Raw genomic sequence first — 23,231 nt, 5'->3', positions numbered from 1 at the left:
GAAAATGCATTTACTTCCATTTAAATTTGTAAAAAAAATGTATATCTTCTTTTTATCTACCTATGTTTCATATTTCACAAAGACAAAACAACCAGAAATGCAAGATTGTTTCATTTAGTGGGTTTCATTTTTGAGAAATAGACTGCAAGCAAAGAAATCTGGGTTCAGAAGGTGAGTCCGAAACAAATTTTGGAATAAGAGTTAATATCCATTGTTGGTGAACGTGGATTTGAAAGAACTTCCACAAGGTACTCATTCATCATTTGTGTGTTTGTTTGGAGAGCTGGAGGAAATCAAAGGAAGTTCATTCTCAATTTTACTGGCTGTCCAAGAGAGGACGTGGCTTGTAAAGGAATGCAAAGCTAATTGGTCCACAAGTGGCCCTCCTTTGGCGAGCCTACCACACAGGCAGGTATAAATGGGCTTTGGCTGAACCAGGAGATGATCATTCTTGAACGTCTCATCCAGTCAACAATCTGCTTGGGGTAAGTTGAAGAACGCTTGCATTTGTTCCAGGGTCCATGCATCTTCATGCACTGCTGCAAACATTGAAATGTGTAATATAAGCCAGAGTGATGTGCTCCCCAGAGACATGAAGACCCAACAGCAACTTCACGTGGTCACCCCGGTCAGAGAGAGCCTCGCCCTGACAAAAGTGGCACGAACCCCAGTTTGCCTCAAACTGGACTCGTCCCAGCCTACAGGCTCCTTTAAGATCAGGGGCATTGGACACCTGTGCAAAACTGTAAGCCATAGTCATGCTTTGTTTTTTTTCTTCTTAGTGTCAGAAATGGACAAACTCAAGTTAAGATAAAAACACTTTATGATTGTTTCATTTTGCATTTAATCTGTAGTGGGCTGAACAAGGGTGTGAGAGGTTTGTCTGCTGTTCAGGTGAGTGCTGCCCCAAGATGAGTTTTCATTTTCCATTGGAACTCTGTTTAAATATTTCACGTACAACTTATTCCAACAGGAGGAAATGCGGGGATGGCTGCGGCCTATTCAGCCCGCAAACTGGGAGTACCTGCAACCATCGTGGTGCCCAGTGTTACGCCAGAGTCCACAGTGGACCGTCTGCGGCACGAGAGGGCTACTGTGGTCATCCACGGCAAGGTAGGCTAATCATTTATTGAATTGCACTTGACCTGACGTGAAACGAGAACCCCGAACAAGAATCACAGGTGGTTCTTTTTCAGGCTCTGAATGAAAGCATTGAGTACGGACAGCAGCTTGTGGCGAACAACCCGGGCTGGATATTCATCTCTCCCTTTGATGACCCCCTCATCTGGTGAGTCTATATGAGAAATAATTTTAATAATATATAACATATCGTGCATTCTCCACCTTCTCTCCAAAAGGAAAAAGTTCTAAGACACACGGGGAAGCATTACATCATGCACATATGCTTTATTAGACCGACTGCCACAAAAAGGAAAAGAAAATCTACATATTTCAGAAATCTTTTAAAAGCTTGTTTAACCCCAGTTTTGGTAAGCCCGCACCATTATTGGTTTGGTTTGTTTTGTTTATTGAACATAAAACATATACAGTAATAATTTGACAGAAAATAAGGTAAATAAAATAGTAAAAAGAAAGAAATCAGTCTTCATTCAACACAGTTATTATGTGTCATTTATTGAATTGCACTTGACCTGACGTAATAACACAGTTATTATGTGTTGAATGAACAGGAAGAGGAAATTTCAAACTGAATTCATCATTTTCGTCAGCTCACTGTGTTTTGACAAAAAGTCAGAAATGAATTAAGTATCATTTTGGACTTGTAGAACTTTATTGACCAGTTAGAGACTTATTACACCCAAATGGACACAAAAAAACAACCGACTTCATAAATACTATGTACAGCAACAGCTTTTTCCCAGTAATCCTGAAACCTAGCAGAATAACAGTCGACACGGCCACATTAATAGATAACATATTTATAAATAAGATTGACCATAAAATGGAAAGTGGACTTCTCATTAATGACATAAGTGACCACCTACCTGTTTTTGCAGTTTTTCATCATTATTTTGATAGAAAAGCTAAGTCAACAACTCACATAACAGAAATAAGACTAAGAACCCAACGCTCCACCGACGCCTTTAAGCAAGACCTAGAAAAACAAAACTGGACCGAGGTCTACTCAAACGAAGACCCAAATACAGCGTTTGAAGTATTTCAGTCTACCATAATCTCTTTATATGATAAACATTTTCCATTAACTAAAGTCTCCAAAAAGTATAAAGACCCAAGTAAGCCATGGATAACGAAAGGCATAGAAAACGCATGTAAAAAGAAAAACAATTTATATAAATTGTTTTTAAAATTGAGAACTGAAGAAGCAGAAAAAAAATATAAGACCTATAAAAATAAACTAGTAAATATTATAAGAACCAGTAAAAGAGATCATTATCATGCACTATTAGAGCAGAATAAAAGTAACACACAAGAAATATGGAAGATACTTAACCAAGTAATCAGAAATAGTCCTAAAAAAATGTATTATCCAGAGTATTTTATCAAAGGCAAAAATAATATTTTGGAAAAAACTGCAGAAATAGCAACTGAATTTAATGAGTATTTTGTCAACATCGGCAGTAACCTAGCAAAACAAATTCCTGATCCAACAAACTTGTTTGAAATAGATAGATATGTAGAAAAAAACTCCTCCACGATGTTCCTTACTGCTGTAAAACAAGAAGTATCAAATATTATAAAAACTTTTAAAAATAAAAAGTCAACTGATTGCTTTAATATTGACATGACAATAATAAAGCAGATTATAGAATATGTAGTGCGACCTTTCACGCACATATGCAACCTGTCATTCAAAGCTGGTATCTTTCCATCAAAAATGAAAATTGCTAAAGTTATTCCAATCTATAAAAGTGGAGAAAGACATCGGTTTACAAATTATAGACCAATATCACTACTACCACAATTTTCAAAAATATTAGAAAAACTATTTTCTCGCAGACTTGATAGCTTTATACAAAAGCATGCGCTGTTAAGTGAGAATCAATATGGCTTCAGGGAAAAACGGACCACCTCAATGGCAGTTATGGAGTTTGTGGAAGCAATAGCCACTAATATAGACAACAAAGAATTTACTGTTGGGGTTTTCCTAGATCTAAAAAAAGCTTTTGACACAATAGATCACAGTATATTATTGAAAAAACTAGAAAGATATGGCATTAGAGGTGTATCTTATAAATGGATAAAAAGTTATTTAGAAAACAGATATCAGTACGTGCAACTCAACAATAAAAAAACGAATCAACTAAAAATCACTCACGGAGTTCCTCAGGGGTCAGTGCTTGGTCCAAAACTCTTCATCTTATATATAAATGATATCTGCAAGGTCTCAAAACAATTTAAATGTGTCCTATTTGCTGATGATACAACCTTCTACTGTTCTGGAATAAATCTGAAACAGCTCCTGACAACCGTTGAAAACGAATTAAACAAATTAAAAAACTGGTTCGACAGAAATAAATTGTCACTTAACCTGAAAAAATCGAAGTTAATTGTTTTTGGCACAAGACCAATCAAACACCAAGCTAAAATTATGGTAAACTCAATTGAGATAGAAAGAGCGTATGAAACCAAGTTTCTCGGATTAGTAATAGACTCAAAACTATGTTGGAAGCCACATATCGATAACGTAAAAAGAAAAATAGCCAAAACCGTAGGGATCCTCTACAAAACCAAGGAAGTGCTAAATAAGAGATCTTTGTACACATTATACACTTCATTATTATTACCATATATGACCTACTGTGTGGAAATATGGGGAAATGCCTGCAAAACAAACACACTCCCTATTCTCAACCTACAAAAAAAAGCAATTCGAATTATTAATAGATCAAAATATACGGAACCCACAAATCCACTATTTATCAAATTAAATACGATGAAATTTTATGACCTGGTTGACTTTAAAATCGCCCAATTAATGTACAAAGCACACAATAACCTGCTCTGCCAAAACATTCAGAAGTTTTTCGAAATTCGAGAAAGCAGCTATGATTTAAGAGGTACCAACTTATTCAAAAAACTCAAAACAAGAACAAACATCAAGCAAAGAAGTGTATCTATCAAAGGTGTTAATCTGTGGAATAATCTCGAAACGGCCTTGAAAATGAGTAAATCGCTTGCTGAGTTCAAAAACAAATTCAAAAAAATAGTACAAACAACCTACATCAATCAGAGTTAAAATGATAAATTCAAAACATTAAATATAATGATAAATCAGAACTAAGTTGATAAATAGAGAAAGGTATATAAATATCCATTATGAATACAAGAGAAAATTGACACAAGAGTGTCAGGGTGTGGAAGTATATAATCCCGATACAAACCAAAAGTTGTAAAAATATCACGGTTAAGGGTAAAGTATGAGCCTTAATGGAGACTTCTTTCTTCTTACTTTTTTCTTTTCTGATTGATATAAAAATGATTTATTAGATACAATCACATAACGGGGTAGGACTAGATAAGTTTTTTACTTCTTCCTACTCCCTTGAACATAATAACTGTGTTGTATGAAGATTGATTTCTTTCTTTTTTTATCTACCTTATTTTCTGTCAAATTATTACTGTATATATGTTTTATGTTCAACAAACAAACAAACCAACCAAACCAACCAAACCAGATCACTAAACAACTGGAGTTTCTGAGTTTAATGAATCAGACACTGATGACACAGCACTTTGTTTTAAGTCATTTTTGTTTCTGTTGTTTTTGATTTCAACTAAAAATGTTTTGTGCTGGTTAAGGAGTACTACTGTATGGGAAAAGATATTTCACAGGGGGCACACCACTGAAAAAAGGTTCAGAATCACTGATTTAGGGCACATTACATTGTGTGGTTGGTCTAAAATCCAATAAGTCCAAACCAAATTGTTCAATTTCACTTATCCCCCCCACCCCCACCAAATATTATTTATTTGTTGCAAATAATGCATCTTTGTTCATCTACGCCAGTGACATATAGCGACAGCCAGGCAGAACAGTCAAAAGCTCTTCCACAAGATGGAAGAAGGTACAATAAACTTGTGGATCCATTTCTGCAGCAGAATAATAGCTGTGTTCAGATAAACAGGAACAGATTTCACACAAAGTATAACTAATCCGTTTCTAAGGTCCAGTAAACATTCTGTTATGACTGCTTCATACAGGTCAAGAATCAAAGACAACTAGCTAACTTATGAATGTTCTCGCCAATGCATGCCGAGCTAATGTTCCTGAAGTAGAATTGACGTCGATGTTGTGCTGCGTTTCTAGGGAGGGCCACACATCTCTGGTGCGGGAACTGGAGCAAAACATGAAAGAGAAGCCAGGCGCCATCGTGCTGTCGGTGGGAGGTGGCGGGCTGCTCAATGGGGTAGTGGAGGGCCTGCGGCGTGCCGGCTGGGCGGACGTGCCCATTGTTGCCATGGAGACCGTCGGGGCTCATAGCCTTAATGCAGCCATGAAGGCAGGGGAGCTTGTCACCTTACCTGCTATCACCAGGTACACCAGCTACGATTGGTGTCAAGTCAATACATTGCGTGTGGGTGTTTGCGGCTAAAGGCAGTTTTGTTTTTCCAGTGTTGCCACCACACTAGGCCTGACAAGGGTCTCTGCACAGACTCTTAAACTGGTGCAGGAGCACACGGTCTTATCAGAAATAGTCACAGACCAGGAGGCCATAAAGGCCGTGGAACGCTTCTTAGGTGGGTACCAACTATACCCGATTGGTTCAAAATCAAAAACAGACGTGACATTGACCTCTTCTGTGGGTTCCTCCATGTGCAGATGATGAGAAGATTCTGGTGGAGCCCGCGTGTGGTGCTGCTCTCGCGGCGGTGTACAGTGATGTCATCAAAAGGCTGCAGGATGAGGGCAAGCTGGAGAGGCAGCTGGGCCCTGTGGTCCTTGTTGTGTGTGGAGGCAACAACATCAGCATGGAGCAGCTACAGAGGTTGAAAAAACAAGTTGGTCTTCTCTAGCATTGCCTCGCTTCTTTTTAGTGTCTTCCCCCCGCCCCCCCTTCCTGCCTATCCATCATCTCCTCGCAAAAACTGTTCCATTTTCCATATGCTCCAGAGACCAAATCATTCCAGACTGTGAAATACTTAGTGAGCACAGGGACTGACATATGTAGAGCTGCGTTGCAGAAAGGGTGTTGTCTTTACATATAATTGGAACCACTGTAGAAAAACAAAACCAATAGATCTGTGCTTGTTTTTGTACTATAATGAATGAATAAATTATATTTCTGAATATTACATCCTTCATTTCTTGATGATGATTTGAGGAATTGAAAAATAACAACTCCCACTCTCTCTTTCTCGCTCTCACTCTCTCTCACACACACGCACACACACAATTTATTATTACATAAATAGTACAATTGGACTGGTTTTCATTTCTCCAATGTTATATTTGCCCACCAGATAACATACATTTCCTTATCTGAAGCATCCTTTGCTCTTTCTTGCAAGTGTGCCTTGCAACTGTAATGATGTGTCACGTTTGCGAGGTGGTGGTGGACCACAAAAAGCAGGCAGGAGGGAGGAGCAGGGTGAACTTGACGAATTAGATTTAATAAAACAGAGAAAACTGAATCCAAAACAAACAAAGTGCTTACAACCAAAACGAATCCAAAGTAGCAAAACAAAACCATGACTGTGGCAAAAAACTAACAGGAACAGAACCATGACAGAAACAAACATGACAGTTGCAAGCAAAGAAACAAAAAGCAACGAACAAACATGACAGTAGCCAAGAGCAACAATGACCCAACCCTGAGTGTTCGGGCAGGAGTCCTTTTATACAACTAATAATTACATAATGACCAACAGGTGTGCAACTGCAGGGGGAGCCCTACAGTGCCACCTGTTGGTCCCAAACCAAATCATGACATGATGTGTGTCGCTGTCACGTTTCAGGAGGGCTATTTTTTTAATGCATTCTGATACAGCTACTAATTACCTGACGTCTTATATTATGTACTTAGTAAACTAAGTACCAACATAGTAAAGTAATTTAACTTGAATATTTTACCATCATTTCTTTTGGTGTTTAAATGTTTAAAAAATTCAATCCCCCAAAATTTCAATATGATATACTGTATATTTTTACAGAGTTGTAAAAACATATAGCATTCTTTTCTGTCCTATGGCCGGAGGAAAACTGAGCACCCACAATTCAAATCCAAATGGATGGATGATGGATGGATGGAGAAATACTCATTGGAAAATAGTCTATGAAAATCAATACTCTTATCAATTTGAAAACGTGTTGTGTAAACCTATAGTCGTTTAAAAGGTCAAACAACTGCAAATAATATTTGATTTGTATATTTCAGACTGAGGTAGCAGTTTTAAAAAAGAAACTCATCTATGATTGAATTTTTGTTGTCATTTTCCACCAGCTTTAGGGCAGCTCACAACTGTTGCTATGGACAAATAAGACAAAGACAATGAGGTTGGTGTATATGTTACACTTACCACAAGCGAAACAGTACATAGTGTACTGCACAGTGTACATGTTGCATCGCAAGATCTCACTCTGCAACTGACACATACCTCGGTGACCTAACACGCACATGGCATGCAACAGAAGATCTCTATGGGTCAGTGACATGTTTCATGACACGCTGTAATTTTACACTCATCTGGTGTTGGTTGGATAGGCCGATGGATTGAGGATGTGGTCCATTTCCTGACTTGTCATTGGTCAGGGGGTGAGGCCTATTTGAATGAAATGTGACAGCCTACCATTGGCCTTTTAATTTTTTTTATTTTATTTTAAAACATGACTCATGAGACTCACTAAACTCAACATCTGTTATACACCACCAATGCTCGTAGGCAACGGCTAGGCTGTGGAATGCAACGAGAAGCTGACATTGCACTGTGTATAAATGAATGTATAAATTATGTAAGCCCTTTAGTCTATGGGAATGAATGGCACTGAACATACCAAAGGAGACTGCTGAGTACATGAATGAGATCCAGTGCGAACTGGTCTGCTCTAGTATGCGGCACTGTAAAGGTGTCTGGTATACAAGGGTTACGAGTGATGTAACACAAGCCAGTCAAGGGGCCATACATTAAAAAAAAAAAAGAAAAGCATGGCATATAGTGGACAAAACATGTTTCCCACGTGAGCAGCGTCTATGATGCTCTGAAGAACAACCCAATTTGTTATGCGTAGCAAAACCCACTGACGGAGTCCCAGTCGGCAGGTTTCAAGTTCAACAGAGCAGGAAGGAAGTCACAATGTTTGTACATGAAGACGTCTTTATTGTGACACAGAAATCTCAAATGCCATGATTCTTTACATCTGTATGTATAATCCATTTTAGATGTTAACTTTCCAATGTGCAGAGGTAAGACCGTAAAAGTTACCGGTAAGTTAATGCAACCATAAATAATTGTAATAAATATCAAGTAAATGTACAGCACATTTTATCTCAACTCCCCCTCCTATGACCAAGTCCTTTACGTCGCCCATCTAATTCCCCCTTGGGAGGGAGTAGAAGCAAGAGCGTCCCCAATAGCAGCGGTATATTCCACTCTCAAAAAAACAATCAAAACTGAAGTCTCTGGCATGTCAACAAGGCAATGTGTCACATATCAGTTCTGTCGTCTTATTTGCTTTGAACGGGTCAAATTGTTTTACTCGCACAAGAAAACATGTTGCACCATGAGCTGTAGAAAATTAATCCGTCCGAGTATGAGACAAGTGATTTCTCAAAAAAAGAATAAAATAAGACCACAGCAAACTCGATATCCAACTGGCATCACATAGTTTTTTTTTTTAAAGAATCTTTTCTTGGAAGAATAGTGCAAATCAAAACAAAAGGTGAAATAGCAATGAATAAAAACTACACTCAAACATAACAGTCTATTTACATTAGATATTTTTACACAAATAAACATTTGGATATGGGTCTTAAAAACAAACAAACAACAACAACAAAAAATCTTGTTCTTCCATGAAAGAAAACGGTTACAAGGCAAAACTGAAGCAAACTTACTGCCTCCTCCCCCAACCACCAGCAAGTGTATGAGTGTAGATTGTGCATGTTGGGGAGAGGGAGTGGGGTTGTTTCACATTCAGGAGCGAAAGCACACAGGTGGGAGGGGCTGCTCATGAGAACACGGTCTCCCCCCCGTCCTGTCTCACAACACAACTCGTACCGTTCAACGCCAAAGCAACTTGTGGGCCAAGAGTCGATGGACCCCCATGATGCCAAAGCTGGAAAATGAATTATTCTCTTATTCAGGTGGAACGATGACTTAAATACCATCTCTTCAGAGTCTTAGTAAGACTGGTTCAAGTTTTATCGCCATACATTTGTCCATTCTTTTCTTATTTGTAATCAGCAACTTCATAATAGCCCATACAACACGATTCCTCTTTCATACATCAAACCAACTCCAATAATTTTGTGTTTGCAGCTTCACTCGGGCTTTCATTTCAGTGTAAAGGCGTGTTTCACAACATGTCCCCGCTGATGGAACGCAGGAGGCGGCAGCTGGGTAACGCATTTGCAATTTGGATGGAAGCCTTTGCACTGATTAAATTTTTAGCGCTACGCTCCCAACTTGTCTCACTGCAGAGGTTTCAGCACATACATTAGAGTCAGGTTGTATATTAATCGAAAAGCTCGGGGGAGTGATCATTAACCAGTGTAATAGTTGTTTCACTCCTCACTGTGACTAGAACAGATGCTCATCAAATGTGTAGGAGTTTAGTGATGATCGTCCCGGGTATCAGCAAAAACGGAGTAAAAACGAATCATGAAGAGAATGTCAAGAACAAAGTCGGGGGTTAACATGCAAAGCATTGAAAGCTACTAAAATCAAATCGTGACTTTAATAGAGCAGATCAGAGGGAAAATCTCTGAGGCGGGTTGCAGGGTGCGGGTGATGGATGGAGCGAGTCAGGAGGTTCATGAAGGGGGGGCGGGGGGCTGGCATCAAGTCTTAGCCACTGAGCGGGTCCTCCCGATAGTGAATGGCATAGCGTAGTTTCTCCAGCATCACGTCCAAAGAAGTGTACTGAGGCAGTTTGACCATAAACATACAGGTCTCCACGCGGATGTAGCGAGCGTCCGTCTGACCTGCCATGCATAGAAAGAAGATATGACACAATTGCTGACTACACGACTTATGTAAAGTATAATATAAACCAGTAATTACCAGGCACCGTGGCGTTGCACATTAGTGTGTCATGTGAAATCATCAGGTGTGCCGTGGGATTAAATACAACTGTTCATATATCTATTTATTTATTTTTTTACACTACAAAGAATACCTATTTGTTCATCTACCTATGCCAGTGACGTATAGTGACAGGCAGAACAATTAAATGCTCTTCCCCCAAACGGCAGAAGGTACGGCACAATTAACCTGTGTAACCACCTGTGGCCATTTATACACCACATTAACACTTCAAGTGAGACAGCAGTGTTTCGCCATGGATTAATACTACTCACGAGTAGCATGAGGCTATACAATGCAAGTTACTATCCTTTTACTTAGTTACTTTTACTGGGGATCCATCCAAACTGAATCTGTTTGGCTTGATGTGTGTGTGTGTGTGTGTGTGTGTGTGTGTTGGGGGGGGGGGGGTGTACAGTGCCAGGGTTCTAATCAAGCAAAGTCAAACATCATCTCCCAACAAAACATCCCTAATTTCACTCTTACATACCACAAAGTACATTTGTAAGGACATTGAGATGATCATCATTATTTGAGTACATATTCTTTTTGTGACAATTTCATTTTGGTAATGTGCCATGAGATTTTTCAAAAGGAAAATATGAGCCTTGCCTCAAAAAATATTTGGAGGCACCGATCTGAGCAGCACGTATTAATGGTACAGGCTGAAGCCCGCGAGTTTGTGTGTTATGAAAGTGAGCTTGACTGCTTGATAAAAGTGAATCTTGCGTCCGTCACACGAGTGCAAAGCATTCATATTGTGCTGAGGCCTACTGCTTCCAAATGTGCTTGGGCTAAGGACGTGTACGTACTGTGTTCCCCTTCTATATCGTGCTTCATCGTTAATGTCCCGCCATACAACAGATTTTTAAGTGATTGTTTTGGGGTTTTTTTAAAGGATTTTTATAGTATATAGTGGTGACTTGAGATACAAGTCCATAATATTGACCTTTATAAAAATGTACAAGTATTGACATAATTAATTAGATTCACAAAGTTTTTGTCATCCTGCATCAGTCGAATGGCCATTGTGCTAACTCCTTCTGGTGTGAGGGCCTCGCCCGCAAACAGAATGATACCGTGTTCAATGTCTGAACTCATGGGATAAGGAAAATCCGCAAATAATTGACACATTTGTTTGCGTTGAAATACCGGTATATGCTTTTTTTTTAAACTCCCAAAAAATATTCAAGTCACTCATATCTCAAGGCACCACTGTACAGGAAAGTCAGAAGAGAGTTATGCACCATAAGTGTAGCATTCCGTTATACCACGGATGGAGTGATGGATGGTGTCTTCAGGTTTATAATTACCATAACATCGATGCTTGAATTCCATTAGGCCATCTACGGCAAGTGATAACGAGTTCAGTTTGTCTGCACTAGTTTCAGCAAAGGCCATGTCAAATTCAAAGATGACAAGATGAGAAGCTACTACTGTACTAAAAAGAGTGTCATTCAGCAACAACAGCCCCCTTGTTAAATGACATCGATGCTGATCACCGTTACCTGCTGCTCCATCAGGTGGAGCAATCTTCATGGGGTATGGAGGGACGTGGGCCGTATCGGGTCCTCCGTCCTTGCAGGGACAAGTGAAGGGGATACGTTCCTGGTTGCAGGCAAACTTGATGAACTTGCAAAGCTCCTCCTGAGTGAACATCTCCAGAGCGGTCCAGAAGAACTCAATGTGCTGGTCCGTCTCCATCAGACCCACCTGATACATGGTGTGAGCCTATCAAAAAAGGTAAGATGTGATCAGGAATACAAACTACCACTGATCCATTAACATTATTTGATTCATATAGCATGTAAGACTGGTAAACCTTGAGGAATTCCAGGTTAATGTAGGGCAAGCCACAGGTCCGCAGCTCCATCTCCAGTGGGCTGAGCATGGTTAGTAGCTGCAGGGGAATTATGGAAGCCAACCCCGCACGCACCGCTGTCATGCACTCAACATTCTGCAGCTCCCTCAAACGAAGGCCCTGTACTGCCCGTGCGTACACATTCTTATTCTCCCAGCTACAAACACAAGAACATTCAGGATATGTAAACCAAACACAGTACAGTGAGTTAAACTGTTCATTTAACAAAAAATATCTCCAATAATCACCTGACAGTGAGGTTTCGCCCTCCTTGACAAAGCTCCACCTCCTCACCAGTCATGGTGATGTAGGTAAAGGTGCAGCAGGGCCTGCTGGGAGAGTCGGGACTCTCGCCCGAATGGTGTTGGGAGGAAATCTCAGCACAGAGTGCCTCCAGCTCAGCATCATCATTCACCTACACAGCGTAAACAGTTGAGACATTACGAGACGGAATTGCCGCTAACAGTTAAACTGGCGAAAGGAGATTGACACAAATTAAGAGGACAGGTACTATTTCTTACATTTTCAAACTTCTTGACATAATTGTACGTGAGCATATCTGCTTCCTGTAGGTCCTCCTCTGGGTCGAGGGCCTCGCCCACCAGACCTTTCCAAAAAGAGCTCAGGAGGTCCAAAGGAAGGGGCACATCTGCACGGATGGCGATGCCCAGAAGCTGACCAAAAAAGTGTAACAGCTGCTCCTCTGCATAGCTGATAGGACATGGGGTCAGGATGTACTTTCCCTAAGCAAAAAAAAAAAAAACAATAATAATTACCCCAATATAAATGATTTATGTACCAAGCTGATATAAAAGGGACACTGAGGTATAACTGACATTTAAATCCCTGGCCCCCAAACAAACACACACACAAACGCACACACACACCTTGGATTGAATCAACTACGCAACCTCACTTATACATTTGCACTAATGTACTGCATTTGCACTACTGTACATTCATAGCAAAATTCTGCAGATACTCTAAATCCAGTTTGTTTGGGTTTTTTTTGCACCAAACACCACTTAAAAATACTCTGTTCTCCAAGTGATTCTCACAATGACCAACATCATTACTGTTCAGTATATTGCCATTATTATGGTCATAGGCTGGTCATTGCCCTGTGCATACCTGTAAAAATATACACTCACGCTGACATGTATAACCATTCCTTATACATTGTATATAATGTACATGATATTTAATTATGGCACATGCCCTTCTGAGTTGAAGCTAATCTAATGTATGTTTAATTTTTTTTTTTGAACAGAATAGGAAATACTCCACAGACCGTGGGCATTACCTTGTTACGGTTGGCTGCAGCACTGGGACACGGCAGCAGCAGAGAAAGAGCGGAACTCTGTAACTCCTTGCATACCTGCCAGAGGAAGTGTCTGAAGGAACCACCTAATCGGACAGAAACACGGGTGCTATAATCTACTATAGCTATTGTCACAGTCGATCTGTTGTAAGTAAAAAGTAGATTATCCAACTGGTGCCGTGAACTTCCTCGCCGGTGAAACGGATGTTAAAAGCGTAGGTTGGGTCCCCTCCGCTGGCTAGTTTCACGCAAAGCTGTGACGACGGCATGCATGCAAGCTGACGTGCAGCCTGGCAGAAGTACGTGTTTTCTGAAGATCGAATTTCACCTGCAGGACATCAACAGGATGTCAGTAAAGATACGGCACATACAATATGAAGCTGTACAACAAATTGAAATAGTCTCTACCTCCCACAATCTCAAGAGGGTCCAATGTAATCTCTGGAGCTGCATGGTCGGCTGTTCGCTGTACTGTGGCATTCAGTACTCTGTTCATTACAGAGACTTTAGTGTCATAGTAAATCAGTCCTGCCAGCAAAAAAAAAAAAAAAAAAAAAAATCAAGTGTGAGTTAAAAGAAGACATTTGGGGAGAAGAAAAATTCCATCACTATCATCTGCTAAAAGTACCAAGGTCCAGCTCACCTTTTGCCTCACATAACAAGGTCGCAATGCTGTTCTGATAAGTGCACGTCTGTCTTAGCTCCACCAGTGGCAGGAAGAAACTCTCCAGTGTGTTGTTGAGCGACTGCAGCAGAGCAAAACGCAAGCGCAAGCTCTCTACAGACACATCTTCAAAACACATGCAAAAGGTTGTTAGAACTATTTATTTACTAGAGTCACTTACAGAGTAAGTACCTGGGGAAAGATACAGATGTTGAAGTGTGTTACTAACTAAGCAGGCAGGCCACACGTGGATCGACACAATCACTGGGCTCCAGGTAGACTTCGTGGGGATGTAGTCGGGCTGGTGTGATAGCAAGGTGACGACACAGCCTATTGATGTACTGGACCAACGCAAAGTCCATTTCTAAAGTCCACTTCCTACAAGTTTTCTGGGCATGCCGTGTATCAATACAGGTGCACCTGATGAAGATAAAGATTAACGGTAACATTGTTGGATCATTATCCAAAGACTATAAATGCATATTAATAAATTACAAGGTACTGAAAAGCAGGATACACATTTACATTATAATCCAAGAGACTGCATAAATAAATACTGTGTGTATTTATAGAACATGTATAGTATGTTCTGGGAAGCCAGCATGTGACAGTCTAGACATTACGTCAGACCGGGCCATGTTAAGAGGGGTCTGACATTGCCAGTCTCACCTTTCAAAGTGGAGGTCATAGCCACATGCCAAAATTGCCCTCCAGATGCTGCGGATGTCCTGCTTGGCTCGGTCAACCGCAAACCTATGGAAGCCCTCCAAAGTCAGGTACTTCTCCTCTGAGACTATAGAAAAGAAACGTGTGTGTGAGAGGCAGCTCAGCATTTCCTAAAAATCAACCGAAACATAAGTGCTCTAAACCAAACAGTATTCATATTTCAATTTCAAACAAGTTTCATTCTGAATGTGAAAGGTTGAAGATCACCATAACACCAAATATTCATTCTGCAGGATGTCGCGTTACGGAAATGTCAAGTTATGCATTGTCTCTGGTATTTTATTGTGTTTCGATTATTGAAGAACCTTCAAGTTTTTTAGCAGGAGACTTTTCCACATCTTTCTCATCAGGTCTGGATTTCTCTGGAGATTTGGGTTTAAGCACTGTCTTTTTCTCACTGAGCGCAGTCCTAGCAGAGATAGTGAACAACACATTCCATTTGAAATTCACAAAAGCACTCATGAACTAAACGCTAAGGAAAAATGTACATCATGCACTCTTACCTTACACTGTTGAGCACAGACCTTTCCTTAGTGGGAGGTTTGGTGATTGGCCTCTTGGTACTTACTACCTTGCCTTGATGCTGTTCTTTTCCCGCCTTGCTGTATTTGTTTTTATTGGGTTTGGGAATGCCATACTTTCTTAGAATCTGGTTGAAAACAATTAATTTTTATAACCATGATCAAATGTGGAGACTTGTTACTTTGAGGTGCTGGAGCAAGAATATTAACATTTGGGGTAGAGATGCGGCTACACTTTCAAAATGCTTTTCAATAGTCCAGCTTATTCAAGATTTCCTGCATATGGTTATTTACCTGAGTGAGTTGGTCTTCAAGTACTTTCTTAGGAGGCCGTACATTGGTAAAGAAGGTGTGCAGTAGATTGCCAGGGGTCTGAGAGTTGATTTGCTCTTTGCTGAGGTAAATATCAGACACTTTCACTGGCTTGGCAGGTGTGAGGCTGAGCATTTGTTCCGAGTGCATACAACTCTTAAAAATATCCATAAGAACGTCTCGAGCTCCGGGAATAAGCTTGTCACCTTGGAAAAAAGATGAATGAACATTACACCATGACAAATAATGTTGCAAAGCGTAACTATTCATGGTCAGATACAAACCTCGAATGGATTTGTCCAGAAAATAGTCTTCCAGAGCAGAGCTTCCCTGAGTGTCAAACAGACTTTGGTTAACGCTTGAGGCTGTAAGGATCTCCTCGTTGGTCAACTCCATTAGCTCCTCTTCACCTTCCAGACTGGACAAACCAATCAGGTCACTGCTGTTAAAGAGACTGGCACGTATTTTTTCCACTTTGGCTCGAGAACGCACCTGGAATTGATAATAAAGGAATAAGCAAAATGGAGAATTAAACACAGAATAAAAACAAAGGTACCGGTATTTCTTTTATAACACAAAGGTATTTAGCTCACCTCAATAACAGCATAACCTTTGATTGGCCTCGCCAGGACTGCATTGCTCTCCTGTGAGGTGACCGTGTGCATAGAGCCTCCATCTGACACTGACGGTGTCTCCGCACTTTCCACAGGCTCCCCTAAGCTGCCAAGACTCCCCAAGCTTCCTGTGCTACAAAGAGAAGTATCCAGACTCTCCTGACTAGAAACAGTCTGTGGTTCGTGGGAGCCCTGCTGGGGGTGGTTTCCAGCGGACGCTGCTGCGGCGGAGTTGACAGCCGGGACAGCTAATTGTTCCTGATCGACAGAAAGTTCACTGGCGGTGCGAGAGCGTCCCTGCGAGGAGCTGCAAATGGAGGTCTGGCTGGTCGAAGCTGATGCGCTCACACTAAGAGCTGGGGTAACGCTGCTGGAGCTGTCAGGACTCTCAGGACCTCCGCCGTGGGCGAAAGGGCGCTCAGACTCAGTGCTCACTTTGCCAGCCTGAGGGCTTGTAACTCGAGCCCCTGATTTAGTTTTCTTCGGGTCCTCTTCCTGCAGAGGTATGTACACTTCATCTTTGAAAAGCCCTCCGTGCGCATTGCAAGCCCGACGGATAGCATTACGAACCACTGCCTCTTCTAGGTGCATAGGGATACCCGAAAGCACCAAAAGGCGGCTGTGGGCTGTCGGACCCACCAAAGCTTGGCAAGCGTCTGTCACTGCATCACTTGTCACACTCAAACCCTGGGGATCCTTATTTGCAAGATGTCTAAGAATCATCAGAAGAGTGAGGCAGCGGTGGAACCACAGCATGTCTTCAGGTTTGCTACCCGCCATGTTCAGCAGGGCACTGTCACTCTCTGACAGACGGGCACCTCCACTCCCCCTTTTACCGGAGACCACTGCAGCCACTGCAGCCGCTGCTCTCTCGCGCTTCATCTTTACCTTCTTGCGTTTGGACAGCAGGCTGGGACTCTGTGGGGTCTGGCCAGGGGATGATGATGATGACGACGAAGAATCACTCAGGTTAGGGGCACTGGTGGAGGTCAGGGTTCCAACTGTGGAACCTCCAACATTGAGAGGCAGTGTCACCTCTGCCACAGCGAGACAGACCTCCATCAGAGCGTGGAAGTAGGTGGAGAACCGACTCTGCTCTGCTGCCAATGCCAAAGCAACACCTCCAGATGAAGATCCCCCAGTCCCAGCTCCTCCCGCAGTCCAGCCCTGAGTTTCACGATCGTAGAGCTTACGGAGTTCGGTCTGCAGGGCCATGAGTACTGCGAGGCAGGGGTTAAGCAGCAGAGCGATCGAGCTGGACAAGCCAGAAGGGCTTTTACGCTGTTCCAAGTGGTGAATCTTACGCAAGAGCTCAGCCAGCAAGTGAAAAATCAGTTCTTTGATGGAGGGAGCCAAATCTGTAGTCCAAAGTAAACCACCTAATACATAAAACACAGGCCAACACAGAAAACATTGAAAGCTGGTTATGTACAACAATGCAAGCCTATCAGAATCGCCTTTATTGTCATTGTATAGCATACAACGAAATTTGTAATATATAAATATGTATGATGCAGACTGTAAACACTTGTGGTGGTGATCATAGTCACAAATATGACGTGAAAGCATAAACCCCTGAATGGAGACACTCATACCAGGAATGTAAAGATCTTCAAATATCAACCACAAAAAGGCATATCATTACAGAGCCTGCATCATTGCTGCAAGTAGGCTGTTTTATGAAATGTGAATTCATTTCATTTAGGAAATTTCATAAATGAAATGAATTCACATTTCATAAAACAACAATTTCATTTTATTTATGAAATTTCATAAAACAACCTACTTGCAGCAATGATGCAGGCTCTGTAATGATATGCCTTTTTGTGGTTGATATTTGAAGATCTTTACATTCCTGGTATGAGTGTCTCCATTCAGGGGATTATACTTTCACATCATATTTGTGACTATGATCACCACCACAAGTGTTTGTACGGGTGGTTCATGAGCCCACAAAATTTGAGTGAGGATCTGCATAAGTGTTTAAAGTATGTCACCCACCGAGCAGTTCTACCACTTGCAGCAGTACAGACGACGGCACTGTGTCGAGCTCGTCTTCTGACCGCTCACTACTCTCTCCCAACTTCCATGTCAACAGCTGCTCGGCGAATGCCATGGCCAGAGGAAACTCCAGAGGCAGGGAATGTAGAACTACTACAGCACCAGGAGGGGGCGACACACCTACAATCAAGACAATAGTATCCAATGAATGATTCAACATACGCACAAATGATATGCAAAGGTGTAATTTAGTGAGTACATACCTAGCTTGATGTGCACTTTATCAGTGGGGATGATAACAGAGGGGTATTGGTTGGTGGTAGGCGGGGGAGTAAGGCCTGTGTTGGCAGGTGAGGCATCCAAAGGATAGCACACAGCCTCCATCAGATTAAGCTGCCCATTTCGGCAAACTTTGTGACCCAGACCATACAGCATTACCCGTGCCCAGGGAGCCTTGTACAGGCTAGAGCTAATAGGGGGGAGGGGGGAGGATGTTTCACATTATTAGCAGGGGATAATAAACAAGGTTTGTAGTGATTTGCTGAAAAAAATACACTGGCAGTTATCTTACTCTTTGCGGCAGCCAAGTTGGCTCTCTTTGCAAGATACGATCACAAATGCGGCCCCTGGAAAACTGACATCTATGCTCACTTTTGACTCCGTTACAGGGAACTCCTCAGATGTAAACTGCTCTGGTGCATGCTGTAAACAACAACTTTTCATTTAATGTTAGCCCGGATTTACTCAAGTTATTTGAATCATTGATGGGCAGAGCAAACCTGAAGGAAACAGCAGATCTGTTTAGTTAGCTCAAGTAAGCTTTCCTCTCCTTGATGCAAGGCACGAGTGATGGCCACAGTTAGCCACTCTCGGATGGGTTGAGAATTGCCCTGGTAAAATAGGTCCGTGGGAGAGCAACTTTGGTCTTGAAGGTTGTGAAGCACAGACTGGGCCAGGAGGATCGAACCAGAACTAATAGTGCCATCTGTAGGAAGATGAATGTTAAAGGCGGTAGGAAGAGGGGCCCACAGACAAAGATGTGCTTATTTCTACATTATTTTACCACTCACCAGGGAGGGGTGGAGCCAGCAGCTGATTAGACAAAAGTTGTAGGTGTTCCAAGGTGATGTCTCGGATCGCAGGTATGTGGAAGAGACGAGTGAATGTGTGGGGATTTTTCGGGGCATAGATGTTCAGTAGGGCCATTCGGCAATATAAACGAGCCAGTGCGCTCTCAGAGCGAAGTAGCTCCCTGTGAAAAATGAGAAAAAGAAAAATCAATAAAATGTTAGCATGCATTTCTGTGCTAGTAAGGTCAAAACATACCTGTGAATCTGAATGTTGCTGCTGTCTAAAGAGACTAAGCCACTGGCTGCAGTACGTCGAGATCCAGCAGGCGGCCGCTCCAGAATTTCAATAGGGTACCAGTACCTCACCAGCACGCCCTCACTGCGAAGGTAGGTTTCCACCTGGACAAGCTCATTCAGCTAGATGGGGGGAGGAACCAAACACAAAATCAAGCAACATTTAAGCCGGTAGTGGCACAATGCAATGAAACGTATTGCACTTACAGAGTCAACATCCAACACTACTCCATGCAAGCCAAAAGTCTTCAACATGCCCCGGATGGCAAACTTGGGTAGTGCTGTCCCCCCTGTAGTGCTATTGGTATTGTTGCTGTCCGTACAGCGGATGACCACAGTCAAACCTATTATAAGATACAGAATAGGAGGTAAAATAAAACATAGCATTAGTAGTAGTAATAAAGAACTTGAAAGCTTAATGCCAAGTATGAGTAGTAATAATGTACATGTAATGCTACCTTTGCGAACTTTATCAATCGTGAATTTGTTTGCCTCATCCTTGATGTCTTCTATGGTGGGGAGGTATAGGTCTCGAGGAATGCCGCCATTCTCCTCATACAAGAACTCCACTGTCTGTCTTGCAATGTCGACCATGCCTGTTGCCATTTAAACACACCATCGGCTCAACGCTCCCAAAGCTGTCTTAAGATATTTCTACATATGTTTGACTGGATATACAGTAGGTATTCTTCTTACCTAACTGCAGGGCTCCTTTGATTTGGTCCAAACCAGATTTCCTCTCAGCTTCATTACGGAACCTCCTTCTAATGGTGGGGAACACTTTGGTTTCCCACGCCTTTACCAGCAAGGCGTAGTGGTCCTCCTGAGTTTTGAATGGAATCGTGAAACAAAGAAGGATAAACTGTGACACTGTCCCTAGATGATGAAGAGCACACTTACCCTGGGGGCATCATCATCATCCTCATCGTCACTCTCATCATCTGCAATAGGTGGAGGGTGTGGATCAGGCCCCGAAGTGACGAGGTTCTCATAGCTCAGCTCCACCTTGTAATGGCAGGACAGGTCACTGTTGTATTCTGAAAGAGATGGAGAGAAAATGACAAAAGTTATATTAATGTTGTCAGTTAGTCGTCAGAGAGTGATCTCTATGAAAAGAAAGAGACATGCATATCTAAGGGCTAGATTAAAAAAAACAAAAAACATTTGTATGTACGTTGCTGAGGGACCGCCACTGCTGCAATCCGACAGGGGGGTCCATGGGAGCCTGAGTCAGATGTAACACTTGCGCCTGCATCATTATCACTGTCTGAAGCCATGGCAAAGGGGAGCGCTTCAAAATTTGCACTTATTTCTTCTGCAAGGTCAATGCACAAGTCTGCAGCATTCCTGTGTGCTTGGCCTTCAGCGTATGCAAATGCACGGTTTCCAAAGTTGGCCCGAATCTTTGAATTCTACAAAACAATGTTTTTTTTCCTTTGTAATTACTGCAGGAAAATTGTGCCGTTGAAAGACATTTCACTTTAATCAGCATACCTTCTTTTGAATGTGAACCAAGGGCCACATTCCACCCGCCACCTCCTCAAGGACTGGACTGAGCCTTTGACCACAATAGGTGAAATAGACACGTCCCTTCGGGGCCTGACCAGGAGGTGGAGGTGTACCTTCTGAACGCTCCCAGCCTATTCCAGCCACATCACCTGTGTTAATGTAAATGCAGCGGGACGACAGTAATTACATAATGTTAAACAGTAACCATAACTTTTAACTGAAGCATTAGTGAATGTTCTAGAAGAAACTTTTGCTCAAAGAAATTTTGTGCAGTAATAAAATACAAGCAAAACAAAAAACATAATCCCTCTCACCAGGAAGAAGAGAAACATCTAGCCTGACACTTTTCCACTGCAATAGACTCGAGCCATTGTAATGCACTGCCCTTCCATTGCTGTCACAAACAAACAGGAGGACAAACAGTTGGAACAACAAAAATGGATATCAAACAGCACTTTTACTGAAGATAGAACATCATTGAAAAATAAATAAAAGTCTACTGACTTGTGAAACAGACACGTGCCAACAGGGTTGGTCCATGCTCCGTCTCTCTTTTCAGCCTCAGTGGCAAAACCAAAGGACACAATGGGGCCACTATCCTCTTCGGAGTCTCCATAGGAGACAACTTCTATCTCCCAGTAAAAAGAAGGTGCCTGTAAGGGTAAAAAATAAATAAATAAAAAAGACATTTAAAAATTGTCGAAGGTCAGAGGGTGAAAAGAAATTCCCAACAACGATGTAACAAACGATCAACCTGAATTGGCACAGGAGAGGTGGCATAAATGAAGGTGCCCCGGGGGAGCCCTCCTCCTGCACTCGGGTCAGCCAAGAAAGTGACAGAGGTAAGACGAGATGAGAACATGCAGGCCCGGACTGGAGGGAACACTCGGGAGGGACACCAGGTTATTTCCTTGGGCTGGTGAGGCATAATAGATGGAAATGGTTGCCAACAGTGTCATATTGTTTCAAAGCTTTGCATGAAAATGTTTTTAGAACTGAATGTACTTATGATATTCTCTCCAAAAAAGGTAGTAATAGACAGGCAATAGGCATGAAAAAAAATCAACTCTCAGCAATTGTTCAACAGTCAACGACAGTTGCCATTGATTATTTTTGTATTTAACAAGATGCATAATATTTGATTGTAATTTGCAAATTTATAAACATGGTAACTCCACCTGGCGTCTGTCTGTCTGAAGGGGTGGCGGAGGTGGACGAGCACAGTCTCTGTATAGCATTCGCACTCTTTCACACTGCGCCTCAACGATACCAAGACGCTCTCCTACAAACACAGAGAGAGGACAAACATTCAGACCTATTGTCTTTAAGTTGTAGGGTGTACAGTATAACATTTTCTTACCAGGACTACATTCTTGAGCAACCAGGTTGAGCACCTCCACAGCTGCAGGACACTGCTGAATGAACTCTTCACAAAAGGAACTGTCCTCCAAGAGCTGTGCCATTACCAGGCATGCCCTGAAAATCAAAATATCATAAGACAGTTGTTCGACAGTACATGTCGTCGTGCTTAGCTCTCTGGATGCACTTGAACTAGACTAGTATTCATGACAGTAAAATACAAAAGGACTCAGGGGGGGAAAACGCTTGGAAGGACTGATTTTTAACTGACCTGGTTCTAATTTCAGCAAGCAAGCGAACTGCAGCCATCACAGGGCTGGATCCATCTCCAGAAGCGGGGAGACAGCTGTGAATGGACAGGCTGCCCTCCTGTGGCAGAAGCATGGATTGCACTGCTTGCACTACCTTCTCAGTGATCGATAGCTTGTACAAGGGCAATGCCTGAGGATTGGGAAGAAGGATCAGGTGAGAATCAGAATATTGTTTTCCATTAAACGATAACGGTGATTAAGCGACAGGGAGGAAGTCTTACCTCAGATCTGGGTGTACACAGGCGTGATATTGGTACTGTCAGCACATCTGAGGCTTTACAAGTTCTCCTGTAGTCACAAGAGGGGAATTTGACAGTTGCAATGCCCTCCTGCTCATTGATAGACATCACAATACCCACACTGCCAAGCACTCCTTTACCTATGACCTGTAGACATGAGATATATGCTAAGATGTTGAAAGGAGTTTATCAATGATATGATTAA

At 41.9% G+C, this 23,231-nt stretch overlaps 2 protein-coding genes across 5 annotated transcripts in view; one reads left to right on the top strand and one right to left on the bottom strand.

Moving 5' to 3' along the window:
• Positions 1 to 211: 211 nt before the first annotated feature.
• Positions 212 to 6,276, top strand: LOC147205019 (L-serine dehydratase/L-threonine deaminase-like). The gene is made up of 8 exons (XM_086111546.1): positions 212 to 485; positions 589 to 745; positions 855 to 894; positions 974 to 1,113; positions 1,197 to 1,288; positions 5,291 to 5,518; positions 5,597 to 5,721; positions 5,804 to 6,276. The coding sequence occupies exons 1-8, from the start codon at positions 442 to 444 to the stop codon at positions 5,995 to 5,997; spliced, it is 1,020 nt and encodes a 339-aa protein (XP_085967672.1). The 5' UTR covers positions 212 to 441; the 3' UTR covers positions 5,998 to 6,276.
• A 1,999-nt stretch (positions 6,277 to 8,275) lies between these two features.
• The window catches only part of hectd4 (HECT domain containing E3 ubiquitin protein ligase 4), a 34,874-nt gene continuing 19,918 nt past the window's right edge, over positions 8,276 to 23,231 (bottom strand). For 3 of the 4 annotated variants that reach the window (XM_086110971.1, XM_086110973.1, XM_086110972.1), the window contains exons 42-76: positions 23,009 to 23,173; positions 22,748 to 22,917; positions 22,478 to 22,593; positions 22,296 to 22,399; positions 21,872 to 22,033; positions 21,622 to 21,770; positions 21,432 to 21,511; positions 21,103 to 21,266; positions 20,783 to 21,020; positions 20,509 to 20,645; positions 20,305 to 20,431; positions 20,067 to 20,204; positions 19,816 to 19,952; positions 19,571 to 19,731; positions 19,315 to 19,496; positions 19,024 to 19,229; positions 18,816 to 18,946; positions 18,508 to 18,713; positions 18,245 to 18,424; positions 16,223 to 17,622; positions 15,914 to 16,121; positions 15,612 to 15,835; positions 15,300 to 15,445; positions 15,102 to 15,205; positions 14,740 to 14,863; positions 14,300 to 14,490; positions 14,050 to 14,196; positions 13,815 to 13,934; positions 13,579 to 13,734; positions 13,389 to 13,492; positions 12,607 to 12,828; positions 12,334 to 12,500; positions 12,047 to 12,242; positions 11,733 to 11,955; positions 8,276 to 10,124 (exon numbers count right to left, since the gene is read on the bottom strand). In XM_086110971.1, coding sequence (XP_085967097.1) covers positions 9,988 to 10,124; positions 11,733 to 11,955; positions 12,047 to 12,242; positions 12,334 to 12,500; positions 12,607 to 12,828; positions 13,389 to 13,492; positions 13,579 to 13,734; positions 13,815 to 13,934; positions 14,050 to 14,196; positions 14,300 to 14,490; positions 14,740 to 14,863; positions 15,102 to 15,205; positions 15,300 to 15,445; positions 15,612 to 15,835; positions 15,914 to 16,121; positions 16,223 to 17,622; positions 18,245 to 18,424; positions 18,508 to 18,713; positions 18,816 to 18,946; positions 19,024 to 19,229; positions 19,315 to 19,496; positions 19,571 to 19,731; positions 19,816 to 19,952; positions 20,067 to 20,204; positions 20,305 to 20,431; positions 20,509 to 20,645; positions 20,783 to 21,020; positions 21,103 to 21,266; positions 21,432 to 21,511; positions 21,622 to 21,770; positions 21,872 to 22,033; positions 22,296 to 22,399; positions 22,478 to 22,593; positions 22,748 to 22,917; positions 23,009 to 23,173 — 6,822 coding nt within the window. In that variant the 3' untranslated portion in view covers positions 8,276 to 9,987. Of the gene's footprint in view, positions 10,125 to 11,732; positions 11,956 to 12,046; positions 12,243 to 12,333; positions 12,501 to 12,606; positions 12,829 to 13,388; positions 13,493 to 13,578; positions 13,735 to 13,814; positions 13,935 to 14,049; positions 14,197 to 14,262; positions 14,491 to 14,739; positions 14,864 to 15,101; positions 15,206 to 15,299; positions 15,446 to 15,611; positions 15,836 to 15,913; positions 16,122 to 16,222; positions 17,623 to 18,244; positions 18,425 to 18,507; positions 18,714 to 18,815; positions 18,947 to 19,023; positions 19,230 to 19,314; positions 19,497 to 19,570; positions 19,732 to 19,815; positions 19,953 to 20,066; positions 20,205 to 20,304; positions 20,432 to 20,508; positions 20,646 to 20,782; positions 21,021 to 21,102; positions 21,267 to 21,431; positions 21,512 to 21,621; positions 21,771 to 21,871; positions 22,034 to 22,295; positions 22,400 to 22,477; positions 22,594 to 22,747; positions 22,918 to 23,008; positions 23,174 to 23,231 lie in introns of those variants that run through there. The other variant, XM_086110974.1, reaches the window with a different exon arrangement.

The sequence above is a fragment of the Hippocampus guttulatus genome, chromosome 5 (genome assembly GCF_054856545.1).
Source record: "Hippocampus guttulatus isolate MCC_2025c chromosome 5, RoL_Hgut_1.0, whole genome shotgun sequence".
NCBI classification, from domain to species: domain Eukaryota; kingdom Metazoa; phylum Chordata; class Actinopteri; order Syngnathiformes; family Syngnathidae; genus Hippocampus; species Hippocampus guttulatus.
The sequence above is the reverse complement of the archived record's forward strand: the minus strand, read 5'-3'. Positions and strand labels throughout refer to the sequence as shown.